The sequence below is a fragment of the Monodelphis domestica genome, chromosome 3 (assembly GCF_027887165.1).
Source record: "Monodelphis domestica isolate mMonDom1 chromosome 3, mMonDom1.pri, whole genome shotgun sequence".
Taxonomy (NCBI): domain Eukaryota; kingdom Metazoa; phylum Chordata; class Mammalia; order Didelphimorphia; family Didelphidae; genus Monodelphis; species Monodelphis domestica.
The window spans coordinates 45,725,260-45,753,051 of NC_077229.1; the positions used below are offsets into that span (position 1 = coordinate 45,725,260).

General features: G+C 46.4%; 1 protein-coding gene across 1 annotated transcript; it reads left to right on the plus strand.

Moving 5' to 3' along the window:
* ORAI1 (ORAI calcium release-activated calcium modulator 1) lies at nt 1–27,770 on the plus strand. Its single transcript, XM_001364235.4, has 2 exons — nt 1–579; nt 26,326–27,770. Exons 1-2 carry the CDS (start codon nt 241–243, stop codon nt 26,929–26,931), a joined length of 945 nt encoding a protein of 314 aa, XP_001364272.1. The 5' UTR covers nt 1–240; the 3' UTR covers nt 26,932–27,770.
* Nucleotides 27,771–27,792: the final 22 nt, after the last annotated feature.

Sequence of the window (27,792 nt, forward strand, 5' to 3'; positions counted from 1 at the left end):
TCGGCGGGCGCGCCGGGGTCCGGCGGCTGGCAGCGGCGGCCTGGGCTTGGTTCTCCAGTGCCGTCTTTTCCCGTCTACTGCTCGGGACGTACTACTAGGATCCAGCTCCGGCTGCTCAACAGGCAGGCGGAGGCGGAGGCAGAGGCGGAGGCGGAGGTGCAGCGAGGCCGAGGCGGGAGTGCCGTGCCTGTCGCGCGGGCCCCTCCCGTCCTAGCCGCCGCCCGGGCGGCAGCGTGCTCCATGCATCCGGAGCCCGCCCCGCCCCCGCCCAGCAGCAGCAGCCCGGAGCTTCCCCTCGCCAGCGGCGGCCGCGGCAGCTCTCCCCCGATCAGCGGCAGCCGCCGGAGCCGCCGCCGCAGCGGGGACGCCGAGCCGCCCGGGGCCGCTCCGCCGCCGCCACCACCTCCTCTGCCCGGGGCTGCCGTCTCATACCCGGACTGGGTGGGCCAGAGCTACCAGGAGGTGATGAGCCTCAACGAGCACTCCATGCAGGCGCTGTCCTGGCGCAAGCTCTACCTGAGCCGGGCCAAGCTTAAAGCCTCCAGCAGGACGTCGGCGCTGCTCTCGGGCTTCGCCATGGTGAGCCCGCCCGGCCCGGCCCGGCCTGCGCCCAGCTTCCGCACACGGGAGGGGAGGGCGGGCGTGCCTGCCCGGGGCTGGGGGGAGTCAGCAGGAGGCTAGTCGGGCGGACTGGAGGAGGAGCAGACCAGGGGCTGTCAGCCGTGCCACCGTCAGGAGAGACCAGGGGGCTGCCAGCTGTGCCACCGCCAGGGGAGACCTGGGGGCTGCCAGCCGTGCTCCCGCAGGGGGTAGCTGTGCGGGCTAGGGGGTCGATGGGGGCGGGGTGCAGGTCGGGTCGGGCCGGAGCAGACTAGAGTTAGGGGCAAAAAGAGTATGTAGGAATAAACTAAGGCTAAGCGTTTGAGTTGGAGCTGTGGTGGAATGGGATAAATGAGTAAGTGGGCTGGACGTGTGTGGCTGGTGGAGACTAGCGATGGGTTTAGTTGGCAGGGCTAGAGACTCGGTGGAGAGGGGAGATGATGGAGCGGACAACTCGGGAAGGTTCCTTCCCCGCTTTTCTTTCCACTTAAACTTCCCCCATCGTGTGTATACGTGGACAGGTGTGAGCCAGGGAAACTGAGCAGCTTTAAAATTATTTTTTAAAACCCTTACTTTCTGTCTTAGAAGGAATACTAAGTATCGGTGCCTAGGCAGAAGAGCCGTAAAAGCTAGAGAGTTGGGGTTAAGTGACTCATCCAGGGTCACTCAGCTAGGAAGTGTCAGAAGCTAGATGTGAACTCAGGACCTCCCCCCACTCGATGGAGCCACTTAGCTGCCCCTAAATTGAGCAGCTTTTGAGGACCAGTGCCTTCCCCACTCTGCTATCCCCTCCATCGTTATCACTGTTGGGAACTGTGGATGGGGATTTCAGGCCCCCTGCCCACCCTTGCTTTCTCTATCACCCCTGAACTCTTGACAGCTCCTCCTTTGTCCCCACTTCTTACCCTCTTGCTCAAAGCTCAGCCCTGAGCCCCAGGCCAGTCAGCTGGAGACTGGGAAGTGGGCCCAGCCTTGAATCTTGACCAAGTGAGATAATCTGAGAATGAGAATACCCTCTGCTTGGAGAGGGTGGGGGGAATTTTGGAGGGGGGGGGAAGAGGGGTAAAGCAGAGGCCAGGGCACTATCTCCCGGGGTAAGAGTTGCCAGAAGTGGGGGACAGGACAGTAAACACTGAATTTGGGACGAGATGATTATTTCTCTTTAGCAGGCCATTTAATCTCTCCCTTGGAGCCTCAGTTTCCCCAAATGGGCCTTTCTGCTTTATAAAGAAACAGTAGGAATGGAACAGAGCTATTTGGACCGTCTGCAGTAGCCGTTACCCAGTTAGACACTTAATTAGTGTTTATTGGGCAAAGCCATGATTTCATCTTGTAAGAAACTAATGGTGTGGAAACTCTTCTCTAAGGATGCAGATATGAGCTATGTAACTAGTGTTTAACTTTATAATAGTATAGAGCTGCCTTGACCACTAAGAGGCTAATTGAGGGGGCAGTTAGTGGATAACAGGGCTGGGTCTGGAGGACCTGGGTTCAAATCTGCCCTCAGTAGCTGTCTCACCCTGTTTGCCTGACCCTTGCCCCTCTGCCTTAGAATTGTTACAAAGACAGAAAGTAAGGCTATTATTATTTTTTTAAAGAAGCCCATGGTCACATGAGGAGCCCACGGTCACAGGACTAATATGCCTCAGAGGCAGGACTGGAACTCAGGTTTTCCTGACCGACCCTGCTTCTCTAATAATTTTTAAAAATTGAATTGCAATAAAATAATGGATGGGCCAGCAGGGAAGACTTATCTGAATCGTTGCTCCTTTTCCCCAGCAGATAACCCAGAGGTTGGGGACTTTCTATGGGTCTGAGTGTCCTCAGATCAGTGCTCTTGCTGGGATAATGAGACATGGGAAATTCTTCCCCAGATAAAGCATCCTTGGATGCCAAGGCCCTGGATCTGAATTCTGGGTGACTCCTGGACTTATTAGCCATGTGACCTTGGCCAGGTCACTCCCTCTCCGGGATTTATTGGCTCATTAAATAAGGTAGAGTTTCCATAGATGACTGAGGAGTCAGTATGCTATAGTAGGAAGCTTACTGAGCTTGGATTCTTCAGGATTTTGTGGAACCATGTGGCTTTGGGCTCAGCCCTTGGAGGGTTCAAATCTGGCCTCACACACAATCTGTGGGACCTTTGCCAAGTCACTGAACCTCTGAGGTCTCAGCTTCAGTTGTGAAGTGACCCAGAGTAGCCTCTGAGGTTCTAGATCTCTTATCCGAATGGTCCGAATTTGAATTCTGACTCCAAAGCCTTAACTTTTCTGGGTCTTCCATTTAATTCTCTTGTAAAATAAGAGGGTTTCACACGACTCCTTCGAAGGGCCTTTCCAGTTTTTTAATCTTGGCCTCAGACTGAGTTGCTCCATGGGCTTGGGATGGTGTGAGATAAGCCTTGGAAGAGGCCCCGAAAAGGAGGATAACTCCCCAGCCTCCCTCTCTGGTGGATTTCAGCCTAGGTCTCCAGCTTTTTCCTTTGCAGCAGCAAGTAAGTGGGAGAAGGTTTCAGTGGGGAGGAGGTTAAGTTTACTCATTTCATCAGTCGGATTAAAAAAAAAAAACCCCACGCAAACCCTTTCCAGGCAGTGACATCTTATAAGTAACTGAGCTGGAGGAATGAGAGATTAGGGAATGAGGTGGAGGGTGGGGGAGAAAGTTGGGCCCTAGGCAAGAGGGGACCTAAATGGGTCAGTCTAGGGGCAGTTGGAGCCTGTCTCCTTCCTGCTATTTCTCTGGGGCTCCTGGTTCCCGCTTCAGCCTGGGGGTGGGGGGGACTCCCCACATCCTGTCCTTGACCTGTTATTGAAATAATTTCCTTTCATACTTAGGGCCCCACTTGCCTTGCTGCCAGGTTGTTAGGATGTGATTAAAAGGAAGAAAAGCTTATTCACCCTGTTTGGCGTGAGCAGGGTGCTGGGGTTTTTGTTTGTTTGGCCTCCCAAGCTCCTACAATAATTAAAAAGAATTTCGTCAAACCCTTTCCCATCCTTGATCTCATTTGATCTTTTCAACCTTCTGGGGTAAGTAGGACAGGAATGATCCCCATTTTACAGGTTAGAAGACTGAGGCCCATAGAGATGAAGTGGACTGCCACATGGCTCTTATTTAGAATCTGGCTTTCCTGGCCTCTCATTCACTCAATTCAATTCCATATTTTTTAAAGTTTTTTTAAAATAAGTTTTTATTAACATCTTTTGTTTTTATATCACTTACTTAATATATCCGCATGTGGCTTTATTTAGTGATTAAATGAATGTTCTTCCCTACTTATCCTTATAGAGCCTCAGCTTTCTCCTGTAAAATGGAGGTAATTCCCATAGAATTACCTGATTTCCTCTTGAAAAGGCTGTCTCTCTGCCACACTGGTCTGCTCATCATCTCCTGCCTTCCAAGCCTTTGCCCAGGCTGTGTCCCATGTCTGGAATGCCCTTTCTCCTGATCATGGTCTCTGGAAACCCCTAAACTTAAGTTCAGGGTCCACCTCATTTGCATCTTCAGGCTTAGCCCAAGAGGCCTCTCCTGATTCTCCCAGTTAGTACTACTTCTAAACTCATCTCCTTCCTCCCTTTCTCCCTTCCTTCCTTCCTCTCTCCCTCTCTCCTTCCCTTCCTTCCTTTCTTCCTACCTCCCTTCCCTCCCTCCCTCTCTCCCTCCTTTCCTTCCTTTCTTCCTTCCCTCCCTCCCTCTCTCCCTCCTTTCCTTCCTTTTTTCCTTCCTTCCCTCCTTTCCCTCCCTTCTCTCCTTTCCTTCCTTCCCTCTCTCCCTTTCTTCCTTCATTCCTTCCTTCCTTCCCTCTCTCCCTTTCTTCCTTCATTCCTTCCTTCCTTCCCCCCTCCCTCTTTTCCTTCCTTCCCTCCTTTCCCTCCCTTCTTCCTTCCTTTCCTTCCTTCCTTCCCTCCCTCCCTTTCTTCCTTCTTTCCTTCCTTCCCTCTCTTCCTTCCTTCCCTCTTTTCCTTCCTTCCCTCTCTTCCTTCCTTCCTTCCTTCCTTCCTTCCTTCCTTCCTTCCTTCCTTCCTTCCTTCTTTTCTTCCATCCCTCGCTTCTTTCCTTTCTCTTTTCCTCTGCCTCCCCCCCTCCATATTTATCTGCAAAAGCATTGTTTCCCCTAAGATGAATGCAAACTTGGCATGATCTCTGGTTGCTTCCAGCTGAAGAGCTCCCTTCCCATGGAGCTCCTTGAGGTCAGGGCCTGGCTCACTTTTGTCTTTTCATTCTCAGGGCCTCACTTGGTGCCTGACATCGGGTAGGTGCTCAGTCGAGTTTTGTTGCCTGACTCTCTTGACTTCAGAAGGATATATATATATGTGTGTGTGTGTGTGTATGTATAATATAAAATATTTTAAAATATACATTAAAAAATTTAAGTATATATAATATGCTTTTTAAAAAACTTTTACCTTCTATCTCAGAATCAATATTGTATATTGATTCCAAGGCAGAAAAGCAGTAAAGGCTAGGCAATGGGGGTTAAGTGACTTGCCCAGGGTCCCACAGCTCGGAAAGGTCTGAGACCAGATTTGAATCCAGGTCCTTCGATCTAATCCTTGAATCACCCAGCTGCCCCTCATAACATGTGTATTACTTATAAGTAAAATGCTTTGCTAACTTTAAGGCCACTACAGTGACTGTCATTATCAGTACTGAATAAGCCTGTGGCACTAGTGTGTCTCCCTATCTCTGGGTTTGTAATTCCCCCATTTGAACAGAATCTCTGAAAGCTCATTGACAGCAGTGTTGTTGTCCTTTGACTCCTCAGGGCTCCCTTAGCAGGGTGAGGACTCCATGAATGCTTGCTCCTTTAGGATCGGGTTTGGGGGAAAGGTCAGAGTTGGGGTTCCTCCTTTCTGCGTGTACCTCCCGAGAGCAGAACATGGCACGGTCTTGACCAGCCTTCCTTTCTGCCCTGGTGGCTCAAATCCTTGACTTCCACCAGTGGGATGCTGGGACATGGAGAAAGTCCCCTCCTCACCCTGGCTCACCCGGTGGTCAGCTGAACGGCCTTCCTATGGCTAAAAACAGCAGGCGGGGAGCAGGGGGCCCCGAGAATGATAGGCAGCTGTTCTGGCCTCTACTGACCCCAGTTTGACAGATAAACAGATGGTCTGTCACCGGGGGAAGTTCTCCCTTTTGGACCTGGTCCCTGGTCAGGGTAGGGAAGGCTTCCTGGCTTCAGTAAAAGTGAGTTTGTTGTGGAAGGGATTCTGCTTTGGGGGCATGTTTGGATGAGGCAGGACCAGACCAGCTAACGGGGCTGGGAGCTCTTTTAGCTTGGATAAAGGATGCTCCTGGGCATAGGTAGAGGTAGTGAGTTCTCCCTAAAGCAAAGATTGGAGTTGGCTTCCACAGGAAAGTCTGCGATTCCGACTCCTCCATCTCTGGGACTTTCTAATGGAATAAAGCCCCTGCCTTGTGCGGGGAAGCAGGGGGTTTGTGTCTGTGGGGTGTGATACGGGAAAACTTTGCTGACTTGATATGTCCAGGGAGAACAATAATGAAAGGGTGTGATTGAAGGGAGCTGTTGGGATGGGAGGATTTGCGGTGTCTAGGTTCGACCCACCTTCCTTGTGGTTCAGATCCCTCTTAAACATGGGGCTGTGGAGGACAGGGATTGGGGTGCTTTGGCCCAATTGAAGGTAACCATGGGAACGAGTGCCAGCTAGTCAGTTTCCAGAGCCCATGAGTCAGCAGAGCGGACTTCCCCCAAGGGGATACCCCACCCTTTAGGCCATGAAGATGGCCTTTGATCTGGAGGGAAGAGGAGGGGAAAGTCAGTCAGTGAACAAGCCCACGCTACATATCTGGAAGGAGCCTTTAGAGAGCCTTTAATATAGGAGATAATAATTGTACTTAGCACATAGTAGGTGCTATATAATCCAAACCCCTTATTTTATAGGGGCACAATTCTGATGTATCACTCCCCTGCTCTGGAAGTTTTAGTGATTCCCATTTTCCTCTAGGATAAATCCAGACACCATGACCTGGCACTGAAGGTCCTTCATAAGGGGCAGTTGGTGGCACAGGGGGTGGAGAGCCAGGCCCAGAGATGGGAGGTCCTGGGTTCAAATGTGACCTCAGACACTTCCTGTGTGACCCTTGGAAATCCACTTAATCCCAGTTGCCTAGCCCTTACCACTTGGAACTGATACTTAGTATTGATGCTAAGACAGAAGGTAAGGGTTTAAAAAAAAGCAACACTTGTATGAATGAGTACAAAGTGGCTTGTCTGAGGTCCTACCATGTAACTTGAGATTCTCATTTCTGTCTTTTGAAATCCTTCAAGGCCTAGCTTAGGGTTCCTTCTCCGTGAAGTCTGGCCCAGTCCTGCCAACTCAAAAAGCTCAGACTTTAGAGCTAGAAAAGATTTTAGTGATTATGTAGCCCAAGTGGCTTATTTGCCCCAGAGAGTAGAAATTACTTATCCAAGGACACACAGATAGTAATTAGCAGAACTGGGGTTCTCTGACCCCTTATCTCTACAGTAATAGAAGAAGTCTTGGACTGTGCTGCAGCTGTGGTCCTCAGCTTCCTTTTTTTTTTAAACCCTCACTTTCTGTCTTAGAATAAATATATTTATTTTATATATATAATTTATGTTATAAATTATATATATATATGTATTGGTTCCAAGGCAGAAGAGTGAGAAGGGCTAAGCAGTGGGGGTCAAGTGACTTGCCCAGGGGGTACCTAGCTAAGAAGTACCTGAGGGCAGATTTGAACCCAGGACTTTGTTTCTAGGTCTGCTTCTCCATCCACTGAGCCCCTTAGCTGCCCCTCAGTTTCCTTGTAATCCTTGTAACCTTGCAAGTTTCTCTGTTTGCCAGGAATGTGTGAAGGCTACTTTTCTCCTCAGACTTTGGGAATTCTTGATGGGATTTCTGTCAGGGAGGCAGAAAGAGTCAGCGTTGGGGCAGCAGGGTGGCTCAGTGGATGGGGAGCCAGGCTTAGAGACTCCAAGATCCTGGGTTCAAAGTTGGCCTCAGACACTTCCTTGTTGGGTGACCCTGAGCAAGTCACTTCACCCCCACTGCCTAGCCCTGATCTGTCTTCTGCCTTGGAACGGATATTTAGTATTGCGTCTATGATGGAAGATAAAGGTTTGGGGTTTTTTTGTTTTTGTTTTTTTAAGTCAGCCTCTGCTTGGGGAAGGGTTCATGGTATGGTGTTTCCCCAGTCTGCCATATGCCCTCTGGCTGCTCCCTCTTAGGTTTCTGCTTTCTGTCCAGGATGGGCAGTTCACAGAATTCCTGTTCTGTGCAGGGCTTGGGGGAAGGAGCTCCTCCACTCCTGCCTTTGGGAGTGAAGGGTCAGGATGTCCTGGCAAGGACTCTGGCATCCTGCCCCGGGGAGGGGGGTGGTGGCACAGGATCAGCACAAATGAAAATGGGCACCCTGATGTTGGCCTGGAAGCTAGCCAGAGACCAAACTCTCACTGGGCTCCTGCGCTTTGGCTTCCCCCTGATCTGTGTGGGGCACAACATGGGCAGAATGGCATCCTTGATATACAGGGAGCCCCCCACCAGGCTAGGGGGGCCACTTGTCTGACCCTCCTAGCCTCAGAGAGCTGTCTGGGTGACTAGGAGGGATCATAGCCAGGATGGGGCCAAGCATGGACCTTCGTCCTCCATCTAACTGACTCAGGTGACGAGAAGAACTCTCACAGGCATATTATTATATTATATTATATTATATTATATCGTATTATATCATATCATATCATATCATATCATATTATATTATAATTATTGGGCTGGGGACAGAATGATGTCTTGGTTAGGACCCCAGAAAGCCTCGGTTCCGATTCTGTCCTTTTTGGATACTTCCCAGTGAGTGCCTGACTCTGGGTGAGTCTTTCGCTTGGCTGGACCTCAGTTTCTCATCTGTAAAATGAGAACGTTGGACAGAATGGTTGTAACTGAATCTAAGAGCCTGAGAAACTGTCCTCCTCCTGAGGCAAGTCAGACGTCTGTGTCTCATCCCTCTCGGGGGTTATTATCTCCTTCCCAGGGCGGTTGTGAGGATAAAACTGAGATCATGTCTGTAAAGTGCTTGGGGAAGCTGGAAGCAGCTCAGACCCTGCCTCTGGCTCTGGTGATTACAGGCTGGGTGATCCTCATCTCCCCAGACCTCAGTTTCTCATCTGTAAAATAAAAAGGATCAGGGAGCAGGTCACACCAGCTTGGGCATTCTCGCCTCCGAAGGTACCCAAGGTGCAACTCAGGTGGTTCATCTGTAGAGTGGAGAAAGAGTATTACGTGGGATGGTGAGGTAGCACAATGAATAGAGTAACAGGCTTGGAGTCAGAAGGTCCTGGGTTCAAATCTGGTCTCAGAAACTTCCTAGCTGTATGATTCTGGGCAAGCCACTTAAACCTCATCACTTAACCCTTATAGTTCTTCTATACTAAGTCAGAAGCTTGTTTTTTTTTTTTTAAAGATGACATTTTTAAAAGACAGCATTAACTCTGAAGTTAGAAGCTCTGGGTTAAAATCCTAGCCCTTGGGTATTTACCTTCTCTGGCCCTTGGTTTCTGCCTCTGTAAAATGAGAGGGTTGAACTAGATCCCATCTGAGATCCCTTCCAGCTTATGTTACGATAAGGGAGACTGTCCAGGAGTCCGCTGAGGTTAGAGTTGCCTCGGGTTAGGGGTTGGGTCTTCATGTCCCTGCAGTTCTCTCCTGGCCCCCTCACAGGCTTTGGAAGAAGGCAGCTAGGTGTGTCAGTAGACAGAGTCAGGCTTAGAGACAGGAGATCTTGGTTTCAAATCTGGCCTCAGATGTTTCCTAGCCGTGTGACCCTGGGCAAGTCACTTAATTCATATTGTCTAACCCTTACCTCTCTTCTGCTTTAGAACCATTGCACAGAATACTTGTATAACCCAGTGGCGGTGGTGGTAGTGGGAAGAACCAATATACAGAATTGATTTAAGATGGAGATAAGGGGAAAGAAAGGAAGGAAGGAAGGAAGGAAGGAAGGAAGGAAGAAAGAAAGAAAGAAAGAAAGAAAGAAAGAAAGAAAGAAAGAAAGAAAGAAAGAAAGAAAGAAAGAAAGAAAGAAAGAAAGAAAGAAAGGAAGGAAGGAAGGAAGGAAGGAAGGAAGGAAGGAAGAGAGGAAAGGAAGAGAGGAAAGGAAGAAAGGGAGGGAGGGAGGAAAGGAAGAAAGGGAGGGAGGAAGGAGTGAATTTATTTTAGGGTTCCAGATCTCATAGGTTACAGAGCTGTCTCCATCCATTGAATCTAATCAGGGTCAACTCTTCACTCTGGGCCTCCATTTACCCAACTTTAAAAGTGGAAGAACGATCCTCCCCACTCCATCCCTACCTTTCAGAGATGTGGTGAGGGCAGATCTGACCTATAGCCTTCCAGCCTCTGTGACTGTGGGCCAAGACATTGTTACAAGGGAATCACTTTAAAAGACTGATATATATTAATTTAAGGTCGCCAAGGAATCAGCTATGTAATTCCTAAATGAAAAACTCAAGTCAGCCGTCAGCCTTTTTTGGAGTTTAATTACAATAGGAGTAAGAAAGGAATTAGAGATATATATAGAGAGAGAAAGGGGAGAGAAGGGAATAGGGCTTAAATACCCCTTCTGTTTAGGCTGGGCCAAAAGGCCCAAGCCCTTAGATAGCTGGGGCAAAGAAAAGAGATCAGTCCCTTTCACTCACGTGTCCAAAATGGAGAAACAGTCTCAGAGGCCCCCACCTTCAGCTTCCTTCAGAGCAACCTTCCTCAGAGCCCAGGAACCACACAGACCAAAAAACTCCACTCTCTCCAGTCTCCAGACCCTCCTATCTTTAAGGACACCATCCAAGTTGCCTCCCCTCAGTCCTCACATCTACCAATCACTCTTCATCAATTTCCCTGTCAATGGAGGCTCTCGCTTAACCCAGGACCGCCCAGAGGTTTCTGGCTTTTGCACATGTCTGTTGAAGGTCATATTTTTCAAATGATTAAATCTATACTCCTTTGCTACAGCCCTTTCTAAATCCTGTTAAATTGAGTATGGTAGAGATTGGAATAATTAAATTTTGATCTAGGCTGCAGCCCTTACTCAATCCTATTAGGACTGAATAGGGTGGAGATTTATTCCAAGTATCTCCATTGTATCAATTCTAAATCAATCAAGACTCAAAGAAATTCCTGTTCTATGCTTAAGCATAGGTCAAAGTCCTTTCCATTGTTCAGCAAAGGGTTTCTGTCCTAAAGTAATCTTAAGAAGGGAAGAGAAGGAACCTCCCATGCCAATGGAGTTCCCATTCCAATAGACTATCAGTAAGAAATTTTCCAAGTATGAAATATCCCAATGGTGAAATTTCCAACATTTATAAGTCTAAGGAAATTTGAGGTTTACAATCCCCCCTGATGATCATTGGGAGACTAGTCTCCCCATTGATCATTTAACATAATCATTTTGTAGTTCTAAATTCACTTCTAACTAAAGATATACACAATATTCAATTTCTAAGAGAAATTAGAATAGTGAGAGAGGAAATAGAAAAGAAAAGAAAGCAAAACCAATGTTTGCTAGGCGCATTGACAGAAAGCCAAATTAGGGGCAGTCCCTTTTGGCATAAATGTTACAATAAATGTTCAATCAAAAGTTCAGTCCAATCAATCACATCCAAGGTTCATTCTTGATCTTCTTGATGAAGTGTAGGTTTTTGGCATCTTTCTGCAACAGTTCATTCTCTGGATATAAAAGTTTCAAGCTTCTTTCTTGAAGATCTTTTCTCGAACAAAATCAAAATCTTTGAAAATTTTTTATAACAGTAAAATCTTAAACAAAAGTCTTGGATTTTTATAAAAATAAAATCTCAAATAAAAAAAATTCAAAAATTCTTAGATTTTAAATTAAAATACAATCCCCCCTGAAGTAAGTATTTAAAAAAAAATATCAAGTTTAGCTCAGAATGCAATGTTCAGTTATGGGGGTGTATGTGTCAATTATCAAAAGAATAGAAAAATAATCAAAAACATAAGAAAATTTCAAAATAGACCTTGTATAGGTCCAGTTTAAAGTAATTTCTATCCCACAAGTATGTAGGACAGAATGCAGTAATATTTCACTTAGCCATTTGTAGCCAAGACTACAGGAAGTTGCCATAATATAAGAAGAAAAGAATTAGAATTCTATTTTGATGGGGAAATGTCATTCCCTTGTCTGATTCTTTTCCTTCAGAGATATAGGGAGCCAGCATGATAGTCAAGCTTTGTACTTGTTTGAGTACTTCGAAAGGAGTGTAGATACAAGGAAGTCCTACGACTTAAACATAAGTTAAGCGTCGCAACCTTGAGTCTCACTTTAATATTTCATGTGTGCTCTATTGGCACTATTCAGGTTTAGTCTGTGCTCCTTGTTTTTATCCCTTTTCCTGGAATCAGACACAAACATTAATCACAGTCCGATAATATTTTATCAATAAATGGCAGGTTCCCATAGTTTAAAGCTTTTAGGCATATATTGATATTATAGCAAGAGTATATATATTAACTTGTATTACTGCAGGGAAAAAATATTAATATTAATATTAATTATGTGTACCTTCAGTACAAAAAAATGAGAAAAAAATCAAATATTCTGATCAAAAAATAAAAAGAAATAAGAAAAAATAAGGAAAAAAAAATCAGTAATTCAATATATTCTTGAAAGAAAAAAAACCAGCATCCATTTGTCTATGGATTATTATCTCCAATTCTTATGATAAGATAGAGTCACAATTCATATGATAGGATAGAGTCAATCAGTCTCAGCAGAAGATGCTTTCTTCACATGTGAGCAGTGAATCCAAGAGTCTCTTTCTCCAATCTTTATAGATGTTGGAGTAGTTAATAATATTTGGAATGGTCCTTCCCATGAAGGTTCAGTTGCTCCAGTTCGCTTGAAATTCTTGATATAAACTTTATCTCCTGGGTTCAGGTCATGCAGAGAAAAGTCTAATGGTCCAGCTTGTACTGCAGCTCCGGATTCATGAAGTTCACGTAGTTTGTGCTGTAACTCCTGTATATAGGAAGCAATAGTAATATCTCCCCCTAATAGCGATGTATAAGCCGGGGAGAAAGGCTTAGCCTGTATAGACGGATGTCCAAAAAGCATCTCAAATGGTGAAGTTCTTTATTCATCTTTCCTACTATTTGGAGAGGAGAAAAACAAAACTGAAAAAGGTTAATTAATATCAACAAAATCAATACAATCTAAGAAGAATCATCTTTATTATACTGGGAAGTTCCCTGGGCACCCTCCTGAAGGGCACCTCTCTGAGGATCATTAGCACCTCGAGTATTTTTTGGACGAGCTCCATTTCTCATATATTGTTGTTGTTCATTTTCATTATAATTTTCTTTAATTGGAACATTGTCATTAAATTCCCAATTCCTATTTCTATAATTCTGGTTTCTAAAGTTCTTATTTCTATATTCATTATAGTTATTTCCATAGTCATTATTATAATTTCTAGAATTTTGGTTTCTATAACCATTATCATAATTTCTATAGTTATTATTTCTAAAACCATTATTAAACTGTGTATTCCTTCCAAACATCTTAAGAAAGGTTCTACATTCCATCATTTTGTGGCCCTTCTTCTCACAGAAGTGGCAAGTAATGGATTGATAATTGGATTTCTGGAGAGGGGCAATTGTCGTTGGTTCATTATCATGCCCACTTTCTAATTTAGTTATCCTATCTATTACACATCTCATTTTTTTCTTCATTTCCTTCATGTCATCATTATTCTCTTTCTCCTTTTCTTCGTTTCCCTTAAAAACATATATAGCTGTTTTTCGCAATTCTTCAAGGTCCATATCTGACCATCTTGGGCATTGTGTTTTAAAATAATTTTTAATTACTTTGCAAGAATTATTTACAAAGATTCTTCTAACTTGTCTTAAACTATTCTCTTTATTTAAGTCCCAATCTAAGTATCTGTCCCCAAACTCGATAATTCTGTCCATAAATCTGGAGGGTGTTTCGTTTTCCTTTTGCTTAATTTTTTCCAGTTCCATCCACTTATCTGTACTGTCCGCACATTCCTTCATGGCCGTGAGGATGGCCTCTCTACAACGGTATAGTTGTAGATAGTCCTCAGGATTATTATAGTCCCATTCGGGATCCTGAGATGGCCAATGTGCTGCATTACGCCCCCGGGTTTTGTTGACATGAGCAATTATTTTATTTTTTTCACGTTCACTTAAAAAAGCCTGTAGTAAGCTCTCAACGTCCTTGTAAGATGGATTATATTGAAAAAATATGTCTCCCATCTTTTTTGTTACTAGAAAAGGATCTTGTTCATATGTGGGGATATTTCGTGTAAATTCATAAAGTCACCACATCCCCATTTCGTCCTATTTCAGGTACTTCTCTTAGAGGAAACAGGCCTCTAGTTGAATTTTGCACCTGTGGGTCAGTTTGACAAGGACAGGTTTCTCTAGGAGGACAAGATCTCCCTTGCATTGGAATTTGGTTTTCTGTAGGAGAAGGAACATGAGAAGCTGGGATTGCAGGGGAAGGGTTTTGGGGATTAAATTCAGACAAGATTTGCACTGCACGAGAGAAGCAGTCTGTTAACTGGGCTATAGGGAAGGTGTTTTCCATCTCTATTTCAGGGAAGGAAATTTCCTCATTCAAAGGTTCAGAAACAGGTCTGTTTCTGGTAGAGTGGGTGTTTGCCCATTGATCCTGTAAGAAACATTTTAGATCTTCTAATTGGGCTTGCATTTTTTCCTCAATTTTTCCTATTTTATCTTCCATATCTCCCATTTTATCCTCAATATTTCCTATTTTATTCTCAATATTTCCTATTTTATCCTCAAGTTTTTCTATTTTATTCTCAATATTTCCTATTTTATCCTCAATTTTTTCTATTGTATCCTCAATTTTTTCTATTGTATCCTCAATTTTTTCTATTTTATCCTCAATATTTTCTATTTTATCCTCAATATTTTCTATTTTATCCTCATTTTTTTCTATTTTATCCTCAACATTTTCTATTTTATCCTCAATATTTTCTATTTTATCCTCATTTTGTTTTATTTTATCCTCATTTTGTTTTATTTTATCCTCATTTTGTTTTATTTTATCCTCATTTTGTTTTATTTTATCCTCATTTTGTTTTATTTTATCCTCAATATTTTTTATTTTTTCATCTCTAAATATAGTATTGAGGAGTACAAAAATGACAGTACCTATTAATATAAAAATTTGGAGGTATCCTTCATTCCTCAATGCCCCTACTTCTTCAGCTGCCATATAATTGTCAAAGAATGTAGTACTCATTTTTATATGTATATTTTGTAATTTCACAAAACACGTGGGGAGCAGGGCAAAGCAACAAACTTTCCACAGGGTTTTTTTTTTTTTAATCCAGGAAGTTGTTCCTTAAGGGAAAGGATATTTAGAAACAGTTCTTCCAGCCAGGACTTTAGAGTCCTGTTGCTGAGATTTAAAAACAGCTGTTTTCTGTCTATCAGAGTCACACAGCTGGGAAGTATCTGAGGTCCGATTTGAACCCAGGACCTTCTGCCTCTAGGGCTGGCTCTCAATCCGCTGAGCTACCCAGCTGTCCCTTAAGATTAAAGGGAAGAAAAAGAAAAAACTGCTGATTCCAATTTAACTTAAGGAGAAAAGAGAAAAAGTTTTTTATACTCACGTGTTCTAGCAGCTGTGTCTTTAAGCCAAGTTTTTTTTTTTTTTTTTAAAAAGGGACTAAGTGGTGAAACAGTATAGTAAAAAAGCAAGGAAAAAGTTTTATTGAGAGGATTCTTTAGACTCCCGTGTGGTCAGCCACAATGTTACAAGGGAATCACTTTAAAAGACTGATATATATTAATTTAAGGTCGCCAAGGAATCAGCTATGTAATTCCTAAATGAAAAACTCAAGTCAGCCGTCAGCCTTTTTTGGAGTTTAATTACAATAGGAGTAAGAAAGGAATTAGAGATATATATAGAGAGAGAAAGGGGAGAGAAGGGAATAGGGCTTAAATACCCCTTCTGTTTAGGCTGGGCCAAAAGGCCCAAGCCCTTAGATAGCTGGGGCAAAGAAAAGAGATCAGTCCCTTTCACTCACGTGTCCAAAATGGAGAAACAGTCTCAGAGGCCCCCACCTTCAGCTTCCTTCAGAGCAACCTTCCTCAGAGCCCAGGAACCACACGGACCAAAAAACTCCACTCTCTCCAGTCTCCAGACCCTCCTATCTTTAAGGACACCATCCAAGTTGCCTCCCCTCAGTCCTCACATCTACCAATCACTCTTCATCAATTTCCCTGTCAATGGAGGCTCTCGCTTAACCCAGGACCGCCCAGAGGTTTCTGGCTTTTGCACATGTCTGTTGAAGGTCATATTTTTCAAATGATTAAATCTATACTCCTTTGCTACAGCCCTTTCTAAATCCTGTTAAATTGAGTATGGTAGAGATTGGAATAATTAAATTTTGATCTAGGCTGCAGCCCTTACTCAATCCTATTAGGACTGAATAGGGTGGAGATTTATTCCAAGTATCTCCATTGTATCAATTCTAAATCAATCAAGACTCAAAGAAATTCCTGTTCTATGCTTAAGCATAGGTCAAAGTCCTTTCCATTGTTCAGCAAAGGGTTTCTGTCCTAAAGTAATCTTAAGAAGGGAAGAGAAGGAACCTCCCATGCCAATGGAGTTCCCATTCCAATAGACTATCAGTAAGAAATTTTCCAAGTATGAAATATCCCAATGGTGAAATTTCCAACATTTATAAGTCTAAGGAAATTTGAGGTTTACAACATTGACAAGGTAGCCTAAGCCAAACAAAATTAGGAAGTGCACTGTGTGCATTCCAAAGCCAAACATAAATTACTTTTGGATTATTCCCTCCCTCCTCTGTGATCTCCTCTCATTCCTAGGCCCAGGTGGGGAAGTTGCCGAGAAATAGTTTCGAAAAAGGACTTAGGAAACACTGCAGGAAACAAAAGATGGAGACTAGTGGAAAGAATGCCAGATGTGGGAAGGTCCGGTAAATTTTGACCTTGCTGACGTTTATCTGGGTGACCTTAATCAAATCACTGTACTCAAGGCCTTGATTTCCTCATCTGTAAAATGGGGGCAGTTGGCTTAAGGCCATAATTCTAATGACTGAAGATTCCTTTCTAGCTCTTGTCTGTGGTCTTATGATAGAGAGGGGAGAGGAAGCTAGTAAGATCCCACATCATGCTTTCACATGGGTTATCAATCGTGGGCACATGTTTAGAATAGTAGTCCCAAGATCTTCTCAGTTCCTGTAGACCTGGAAAAAGATTCCCCATGAGCACTCTCAGTAAATGGGCCTCCCACTTGTGTTTGCAGCCCTATAGTAATTTACAGTAAAATATTACTATAAAAATACAGTAAAATTTAAAGTAAAACACAGTTTTTAAAAAAAAGTCCTTTGCCCATGCCACTTGGGGCCAGCTAGCAGCCAGGAGAATGGTTCTTCTTTTTTTTTTAAACCCTTACCTTCTGTCTTAGAATATTGGTGCCAAGGCAGAAGAATGGTAAGGGCTAGGCAGTGGAGATTAAGTGACTTGCCCAGGGTCACACAACTAGGAAGTGTCTGAGGTTGGAACTCAGGGCTTCCCAACTTAAGGCCTGGGACTCTATCTACTGAGCTACCTAACTGCCTCAGGTTCTTTGATTCTTAGAAGAAAATCCTTTTCTGTTAATGCCTTGAGACCTCTGGGGCCTGTGCTCTGTCAGGAATCTAATAATGAACCCCCAGGTTTTGATTTGACCATTGGGAATGTAGTCACTGTCCATTGACCAAGCATTTTTAAAGCACCTATCATGTCCCATGTCCTATATATACTAGGCCATGGGGAAATAGTTCTTGCCTTCAAGGAGCTTTTATATTCTACTTAGGGGAAGGAAATAAAGTGTGTAATGCCACCTCAATAAAGTTTTTTTAGCAAGTTAAGTTTCCAAAGTGCTTTACTTGACCTCGTGCAAGTAAACTGAGGCTGAGAGAGCCCAGTGGCTTGCTCAGTGTCACATAGGGAGTTTTGGCACCAGTGTTTGTACCCTGCTCTCTTCAACTCCAAAGTCCAGTGCTCTCTGCACCAGGTTAGGCTGCCTCTGAACACTATTCAGTAAACCTGGTCATTTCAGGAGGGAGAGCTCACTAGCTAATTTTATTTGGGGGGAGGTTGTTTTTGTTTTTGCTTTTTACTCATTAGCTAATTGAAAAAGTTAAACTGAGCCTTGGTTAAAACCTTTTTCTAAAAAAGCCATGCCTTATTCCACCTGCTGTTCATGTTTTAGTCTAGATTTTCACACCCAGCAACAAGCCAACAGTCCTTGTCTGTACTAGGACATGGTAGAAGGAGCTAGTTTTTTGTCCTGCTGTAGTACTTGCTGGCTGTGTGATTCTGGTCAAGTCCTCTGACTTCTCTGAACTTTGGTTTCCCCATTTATAAAATGGGAAGAATATTAGCCCTCTCTACTATGGCGATGTGGGGCAGAGAGGAAGGAGGGGAGGAGGAATGGCCACCTGTAGGTTCCCTCTTCTCAGTCTGAGTGAATCTAGCATGGCTCTCAGTAGGCCTTTGACTTACTTGGGGGTGTAGGGCTGTTTATTTTGAGTTAATAGGCCCTGTGCTCTGGCTATATTTACCTTATGGAGCAACTCAAGGTAACCTGATCTCTTGGGGACAGGCTGGGGGTGGGGGGAGGCTAGGAGCTCTGGCCACAGAGGAAACCATGGAGATCTGTGGGAACTTGCCAGGGACCCGGGAGGATTGGACTTGATATGTTTGTTGCAGGATTCCTTCCAGGCCTTTCCCCGTTACCTCTAGGTCCTAGTCTCTTTGTCATTCTCTAGGGGCGAGCTTGTCCCGAAGGGCCACCCCCAGCTTTACCAGAAAGCACCCAGGGATGCATCTGCTCCATCCAGATCTGGAGAATCGCCCTTAAATAAATTGGGAAACTTTCTGACGTGTGGATGTTTGCTCCTGAGCTTGGTCCCCTTCCCAGGCAGTAGAGGGAGAGGAGGGAGTGGTGGTGGGGAAAGCCCCTTTTCTGGGGCCTGTTCTCATAAGCCCTGATCCCCTGGGCCAGCCACAAGAGTTGGACTATTGTCATAGCCCAAGAATTGGACCTCTGGCCGCCTGACCTCAAGCAAGTTTTTTCTGTCTTCTGAGGGCATTGGACTAAGATGACAGCTAACATATCCCATCTATCTCTGACATTTCCTCTTCTTAGGCCCTCCCAGCTTGGACATCCTCTGCTCTCATCCCTGACATTCCCTGTTCTAGGCCTCTCCCACCCATCACATCTCCCTTCATCCTTTGAACCTTATATTCTCCATCAATAAAATGGAGCCTCCTTCACTAGACCTTCATGAGGCTCCAATAACTTAATGCCTTTTTTTTTTAACCCTTTCTGCCTTGGAATCAAAACTAAATATTGGTTCTTTGGCAGAAGAACAGTAAGGGCTAGGAAATGTGGGTCAAGTGACTTGCCCAGGGTCTCACAATCAGGAAGTCTCTGAGGTCATATCGGAACCCAGGCTGGCTCTCTATCCACTGAACCTCCCTAATTTAATGTCTCCAAAAGGAGGGACTTTGCCATTTTAAAGTACCCTATGAAAGGCTTTGTTCTTGTCTTTGTCGTTGCCCTAAGCACTCTTGGTGTAGTCTTGGGACTCTTTGGGTGTGTGAAATCCAGACCTTGTCACCTGCCTGGCATCAGCTTGATCTGGAGGAACACACTCTGTGCCAGAGTCCCCCACTGCCCCATGGGAGGCTACTGAGGCACAGCCTCTCACTTGGGATGGGCACGCTTTGGATTTTGCCTCCTAGTTCCCCCAAGCGAGCAGAGCCACAGACGGTAGCCTGAGCAGGGGGGGTGGGGGTGGGGGCTTCCTGCACTGTGGGGGTTGGTTCGCTGCTGCTTCTGAAAAGAGGAAGTGCTGGGGGAAGGCAAAGACAGAGGTGTGAGGGCTTGTGGGGCCTGCAGTGAACAGGCTGACCCCAGGCGATGACTTTCCCCATGTTTCCTCCCATTTCCTAAGAACCAGGAGCCCAGTAAAACTGGAAGCCGTGTTCCCCTCCCGCATATTTTTCCTGTTTATGTTGGTTTCATAGCTTCAGTTTTTTAGATTTAGACTTGAACGGGTGCTTCAGAAGCCATCAAGTGGGATCCTGTTATTTTACAGACAAGGCAACTGAGGCCCAAAGAGGAGAGCCTTGCCCACTGTTGCCTCGCTAGCTAGCTAGCACATTTCTGCGGCAGGATTTGAAGGCAAAGCCAGTGTCCTGCCCATCACACTGGGGAAGGGGTTGGAAAAGGCACAGGCAACAGAAAGGAATGTCTGATCATCAATGGGAGAAGGCCTTGGGGTAGAGGAAGAAGAATCCCAAAGTTTGGGGTTCAAATCCTTCCCCTGAGGCTGACATGTATAATAATGTATAATAAGGCGGTGGGACCATTCTATGATGTTATGGATGGAAGGCAGAGGGGCAGATTCCCCCCACCTTCCCTCTTTTGTGTGCATATTTTGGGAAGCTCTTACGCTGTCAGGGAAGGGAGTCGATCCTTCTGCTGTCTAAGTCAGGCCGTGCTCAGCCCCCATAGTGAGGAGACGTCATGACAGCCGAGATAGCTCCACCACAGGCAGAGGTATGGCTCTGGAGAAGCGTATTTGCACGTGCTACATAGAGAGCAAAGGTCTTGGGCCTGGGAAGACCTAAGTTCAAATCCAAGTTTAGACACTTACTGACTGTGTAACTCTGGGCAAGCCACTTACCCTTTTTAGCCTCACTTTTGTCATCTGTAAAATAGGGAGAACCCTTGCATCTGCCTCTCGGGATTGTTGGGAGAATCTAACCAGAAAGTGTTGCACAAATACATGCTGGCCGTCGTTATTTTTCCTGTCCCTCTTCCTAAGGAGCGTCGGGGCAGTCTCTGTTTGCGTGGGGATGGTGGTATTGGTTTCCCTGAAAGAGTAAACTTCCCCCCTCTTGGGGCCCTTGTGGCCAGCTCCTAAATTTGGCAGGGGATGGGACAGGGACCTTGGACTTGAATGACCTGAGTTGCAATCCTTTATCCACCATTTTTTAACCTTGTAATCTTGGGCCAATCACTTATCATCCCGATGCCTCAGTTTCCTTCTCTGTAAAATGACGGAGGGGGTTAGACCAGATCATCTCTCGTGTCCCTCTGGGATGGTGACCCCCCCCCCCCCCAGGCTCAGAGATTGGGCTCTGCAGGACTTTAAACAGGGCTGCTACATCCCCAAAACATGTTGTTCCCCTCTGATGCCTCTGTGTCCTGAGAAACACCTAGAGGACTGTAAAAGCCCTGTCTGCTCCGGGGGCCACAGTGGACCCCTATGGAAAGTTTTACTATCTCCCTCAGGGCACAGAAGTGAACCCTGAGGCATTCTTAACTCCCTTGGGTGTTTGTGGGCACCCAGCCAGCCTCCTCTGCCCCAGGGACAGGAAGAAGAAGCAAAGGGGAAGTCAGAGGAACTCTAGGCACCTCTTTGTGCGACTAGGCTCCCTCTTTCTCTTCACGTGTGCAAGGAAGGCACAGGGCAGACAGGTGCAGGAGTAGCTGGGAGACTCTCCCCCTGCTGGGAGGCTGGGAGGGAGGACAGCTGCCCGGCCAAGCTGGAGGAGCTCAGGAATGAGCAGCTGCCTCTTCCTGGTCTCCTGGGGCTGTGGCCTCCCCAGACTGGAGACTGGGCTGGGTGGCTCCCCTCTCCTACCCCATCCTGGCCTCTGGAGCAGTCCAAGAAGCCTCGAGCCGCAGCTGATGATCTTAGGAATAAACAGGACGTTTGTCTTCAGCCGAACCGTTTACAAAGCATTGGACAATGGCCATCGGATCTTCAGATTCCACATTTGGAATTCTTGGATTTTAATCCAGATTCTGTGGCTGTCTCCATGCGACCTGGGGCTCCTTTCTGCATTCCCTCCTGGGCTTTCCGCATGATTTCCTCCCATAGAACGCAAGCTCTTTGAGGACGGGGACTGTTCGCTTTTTGTCTTTATAGCTCGCTGTCCCTGGCTCCCAGGCATTTAAGAAGGACTTTGGGGTGGCCTTTAAAATGGTGGAATTGCACCAGATGGCCTTTCAGCTCCCTTTTGGCCTTAGGTCCCATGACGTTCCAAAAAGAGAAAAGAGCCAAGCGATAGAAGCATGTAGGGGCCCGGAGTATGAGTCAGCGGAGTGAGCTTGGCTTCCATCAGACCTCATGGGCGTTGGGACTTCATCTGGACAGAGAAGGCGAAAATCATTTCCCCTTCCCCTGCTCGGATAGAACCACCCCTGGAGAACTGGGTTCTCTGCTTGGAAAAAGAATCCTTCTCTTTTAACCCTTACAGGTCCCCATCCACTGAGCCACCCAGCTACCCCTCTGACCCCCTTTTTTTAAATAGAGGCTGTACAAAGGCTTGGTTAGAAGAGGGACATTGATGGACTGGAGAGTGTCCAGAGGAGTGTAACCAGGATGGCCAAGAGTCCTGAGCCCGTCTCCTAGGAGGATCAGTGAACAGAAGGCTCAGGGGGACCCTGTAAGGGTTCTCTTCCCCCATTTGAAGGTCTGACTTGGGAAGGACGGACTGGTCTTGTTCTCCTTGGCCTCCTGAAGATGGCAGGAGCCTACTTTAGTTGGGCTCTTCATCTCAAGTCCTCCACCCTCACCCCATGATTTATTCTCTGCCAAGCAGAGCTCCCTCCGTAGCGACTCAGCCCGGAGGCCTGCCTAGATCCAGCCTCAGATAACACCCCAGATCTGCTGATCGGGCTGCTTTGGATGGGGGTATTTTTAAAGGCCCCAATGAAAGAGAAAGGCAGGGCTGGAGTGGGGCAGGACAGGGCCAAGTAAGGTTCTTGGGTCTCAAGCATGCACCTGATGACCCCCTGTGACAGCCTCTCCAAGAATCTGGGAGCAAAAAGGTTTCTCGCAGTCGTGGGGTACTGCAGCCCCACTTGGAATCTCTGATGGAAAAATCCCCGGGGCCATATTTGCTGCTGGTCCAGTAACTTCCTGGGGGCTTCCTGGGCTGCCCTGTGGTGCTGGCAGCAGGTGAAGGGAGGTTTTCTTAGAAGCCTCTCCCTTCTGTTCCTGGCCATGAAGAACACGGGGCACCCAGGGCCCTGGGCCAGTTGGGGGGCCATCGGAGGAGCTTACTGGAGTTCACAGCCTGGGGATCATGGTAGGGGGGACTTCTCCAGAGCCAGGCCAGCCACCTCCTCCCCCCAGGAGAATGGGATGATTGTGTTCTTCCCATCTCTAGGACCCAACACCCTCCTGCCATGTTATAAACACTCAAGTGCTGATTGAGCTGGAGTCAGTCTGTCATCAATCATTTGTTAAGGGCTTGGAAGTACCAAGGAATAGAAAAGCCAAGAATGAAATAATCCCCATTCAGGAACTGAGATTGAGAGCAGAGGAATGTACCTCATTACCTGGCTGCTGAGTGTTAATGGAGTATTTTTTTTTAATTAGCAAGTATTTATGTTTTCTCCTACTAGTTTTCCCAGCAGCCAAGTGGATAGAGGAGTCAGAAAGACCAGAGATAGAATCCAGACATTGTCTAGCTGTGTGACCCTGGGCAAGTCACTTAACCCTCATCACCTAGCCCTTACTGCTTTTTTGCATTGAAACCAATACATCCAATTGACTCTAAAATGGAAGGTGAGGGTAGAAAGAAACAAAGAAGGAAGGAAGGAAGGAAGGAAGGAAGAAAGAAAGAAAGAAAGAAAGAAAGAAAGAAAGAAAGAAAGAAAGAAAGAAAGAAAGAAAGAAAGAAAGAAAGAAAGAAAGAAAGAAAGAAAGAAAGAAAGAAAGAAAGAAAGAAAGAAAGAAAGAAAATTGTCTGCCTTCTGTGTATTCCAGCTAGCTCTAAGATAAAGCAAACTCTCATCCTGGAGGTTCCCTCCTCAGAATGTGGCAGAGAGCCCTTCCAGCTCTAAATAAATCTGTGTTCTAACTTGGAAAAATTAGTCTTAATGGAGTAGAACTAAAAGTGCTGGCATGGTTCTCCTGGTATTCAACATGGTGGCAACCTTTGTGGGACTGACTTCTGAATCACTGAGGGCAGCAGAGCTTGGGGAATCATTTCCCCTAGAATGGAGCATTTATTAAGTGCCTGCTGTTTCCCAGTTGCCATCTTGGATGCCAGGGGTGCAAAGATGAAAAGGAAGGGGACCCTGCCTGCCCTCAAAGATCTTATTCACAGCAAACAAGGTGTTCCTAGAGGAGTATGTAGTGAAATAAACAAGGGGATTTCGCAAGGAGGTATGCTAGAAACTGGGGGGAGTCAGGAAAAGCCTCATTTAGAACATGGCTGAGTTTTGAAAGGAATTCTAGAAACTAGAGGTGAAGAGGGAAGCGTATTCCAAAAATAGGAGGGAGGAGAGGGGCAACCCATGCAAAGACCCAGAGGTGGGAGATGAAGCATTGTCTTTGAGAAACAACAAAGGGGCCAGTCTGGCTGGACTTGGAGCATTCAGGAAGGAGAATAGTGTGTGATGAGGATGGAAAGACAGTGAGAGTCCCATTGTAAAGGGTTTTAAATGCCAAATGAGTTGATATTTGAATTTGGAGACAATGAGGAGCCACTGGAGTTGACTGAGGTGGGAATGGCACAATCAGGAGGATGGAGTGGGGACTGGAGGCCAAATAAAAGACTTTTCTATAGTTCCAAGAAGTGAGGAAGCTAAGCAGTTCAGTGGAAAGAGAGCCAAACCTGGAGTTGGGAGGTCCTGGGTTCAAATCTGTCCTTGCTTTTTGATCCTGAGCAAGTCACTTTTGCCCAACTCTTAGCAATATTCTACCTTGGAAGCAACACTTAGTATTGATTCTAAGATAAAAGATAAAAGCTTTAAAAAAAAATAGTTCCAAGTAGTGATGAGGGTCTGAGCGAGGATGGGGCAACATGAGTGAGGAGAAAGGGGCTTTTGTGAGATGTTATGGAAGGGAGATTTGGCAACTGGTTGGTTTAGGAGGGAAGAGTTGAAAAGGACACAAAGCGACATTCAGTCATCTAACTCTTGGTGATTCCATTTCAGGTTTTCTTGGCAAAGATCTTGAGAGTGGGTTAGCCATTTCCTTATTCCTTATTTTATAGATGAGGAAACAGACAAACGAGATTAAGTGATTTGCCCAGGATGCGAAGCTAGTTTACTATTTCCTTCACCAGCTCATTTGACAGTTGAGAAAACTGAGGCAAACAAGGTGAAGCAATTTGCCCAGAGTCACCCAGCTAGTTTTCCATTTCCTTATCCAGCTCATTTGACAGATGAGGAAACTGAGGCAGAGTGAAGTGACTTGCCCAGGGACACACAGCCAGTTTGCCATTTCCTTCTCCAGTTCATTTGACAGATGAGGAAACTGAGGCAGTTAAGTGACTTGCCCAAAGACACAGCCAGTTTGCCATTTCCTTCTCTGGCTAGTAAAAGTCTAGAGACCAAATTTGAACTCAGATCTTACTGCCTTCGGGCCTGATCCTCCATTTGCTTTGTAACCTAGCTGCTGCCAACACAAAATAATGCAGTTATTTTAGTCATGATTTTACGAGAGAGGGAAGACACCCTAATGCTGTTACAGTGCGCCACTGCTTCTTATCCATTAGTTTAATTTGTCCGAGGGCAGGAACCGTTTCATCCTGTGTGTCTCCAGCCCTTAGCACAGAGCTGAAAGATTTCCACAAAGCCCATCTCATATCCTGTCTTCCTGAGCTTAGACATCATCCTAGGAGCCCTTCTGCTCGCTGCTCGTTCGGGATGGGGCAGCTCACTGCCTCTGGAGGCCTGAAATGGTTTTGCTTATTCTTCTCGGTAGACCTTCATCCCACCCATCTGAAATGTAAACTCCTTGAGGCCAGGGACTCTTTTCTGGCCAGGCCTGGGACTTAGAATTAGTATCTGCCTCCTCTCCTCCAGCCAGCAGTCCCTAAGGCAGACATCATTTCCCTGGGCCTCCATCTCTCCTTTAAAGGGACCTAGGAGGCAGCTGGGTAGCTCAGTGGATGGAGAGCTAGCCCTAGAGATGGGAGGTCCTGGGTTCAAATCTGGCCTCAGATACTTCCCAGCTGTGTGACCCTGGGCAAGTCACTTGACCCCCATTGCCTAGCCCTTACCACTCTTCTGCCTTGGAGCCAATACACAGTATTGACTCCAAGATGGAAGGTAAGGGTTAAAAAAATAAATAAATAAAGGGACCTAAATGTTTTACAAGATTTACAAAAATCTATATCTGATCACTTACCATCTCAGTTTGGAGGGGGGATTCGAGACTCGAAATTTAAAAAAAGAAACGTTGGAAATTGTTTTTCCATGTAATTAGGAGGAAATTTTTTTTTAGAAAGGGAAAAAATAAACATAACCACAAAAAAAAAAATTGGGTGTAATAAGGAGCTTTCCCATGGATGCTGGATGGATAGATGTTAGCTGTTGTTCTGCGTCCCAAGTTCCTGGCGGGCAATTGAAATTGTCCAGGACTCTAGAATGCATTTGAACCCTGAGAAAAGGCCTGTATTGCTTCCTTTTCTTTTCTTTTTTTTTCCTTGAATTTAAACCCTTACCCTTCATCTTAGAATCAGTGTGTGAATTCCAGGGCTAAGAGTGGGAAGGGCTAAGCCATTGGGGTTCAGTGACTTGCCCAGGGTCACCCAGCTGGGAAGTGTCTGAGGTCGGGTTTGAACCCAGGACCTCCTGTTTCTGAGCTTGTCCCTCTGCCAGGCCCCCCTGACCGAGCTGTGTTCCCCCCAGGTGGCCATGGTGGAGGTGCAGCTGGACGCGAGCCACGACTACCCGCCGGGGCTGCTCATCGCCTTCAGCGCCTGCACCACGGTCCTGGTGGCCGTGCACCTCTTTGCCCTGATGATCAGCACGTGCATCCTGCCCAACATCGAGGCGGTCAGCAACGTGCACAACCTCAACTCCGTGAAAGAGTCCCCCCACGAGCGCATGCACCGCCACATCGAGCTGGCCTGGGCCTTCTCCACGGTCATCGGCACGCTGCTCTTCCTGGCCGAGGTGGTCCTGCTCTGCTGGGTCAAGTTCCTGCCCCTCAAGAAGCAGCCCGAGCCGCCGCAGCCCAGCAAGTCCCCCGCCGCGGTGGGATCCCACGGGCCGGGGGCGTCCAACGCCAGCTTCACGCCGGGCCAGGAGGCGGCCATCGCCTCCACCACCATCATGGTCCCCTTCGGCCTGGTCTTCATCGTCTTTGCGGTCCACTTTTACCGCTCGCTGGTCAGCCACAAGACCGACAGGCAGTTCCAGGAGCTGAATGAGCTGGCCGAGTTTGCCCGGCTGCAGGACCAGCTGGACCATAGAGGGGATCACCCGCTGACCCCTGGCGGCCACTTTGCCTAATGGTCCGCCCCAGCCCCGTATCCCGGAGCCGGGGGGCTCCGAGGGAGGCCAGTTTGGGCAGCCCTGGAGGTGTGCAAGGAAAGCTGTCCTGCCTTAACCCCACTCCTCTGTCCGAGGCTCCAACCTGGGGAGGTGGTTCGGGGCTGTGCGGAGGAGAAGACCAGTTTTTTTGTCTTTAAAGCCTTGACTCGAAGCCCCCCAGCCTTCCCTTCTGGTGGGTGAAGCAGCAGGGCCTCTTCTTTCCTGCCCAGCATCCCCAAAGGGCCATCTTGGATCCCTTGGTCCTCCTTTTGTGGAGCAGCGAGAGAGGATGCGCGTGTGTGTTTGTGTGTGTGTGTGTGTGTGTGTTTGTGTGTGTGTGTGTGTGTGTGTGTGTACATACAAAATATACACGTACGGGACTTGGCTCTGTGTGTGTCCGTGTTTGTTGGGCTGGGGGTGCCCGGTTTTCCTGGGGTGTGTCGTCCCCTTTCCATGCTTTCTGCCTTTGCCCGACCCTTGGTTTTCCCCAGGTCAGGGCAGAGTCCTGAGGGCTGTCCTCAGGCAATGGGGGAATCTTCTTCATCTAAAGGGGAAGGGAGAGCTGGAATAGAGGAGGGGACACCAGCGGTCCTCTAACTGGGGAATACCCCAATTTGGGTGTCTTTCTTGGCCTCACTTTTCCCACCCGTAAAATGAAGGGCCCAAACTAGGTGGTTTCTGAGATCCTTTCTGCCCATCTCCATCTCCTCTTTCTGAGCAGTGACCGGCCTCCCAACATGCCCGTCATCTTTTTGTATGAAATGCACATATTTTGCAGAGTTTTTATTTGGAAATAAACCCCAGGCTGCAAAGTCAAAGCAGAGTGTGTGTGTCCTGGGG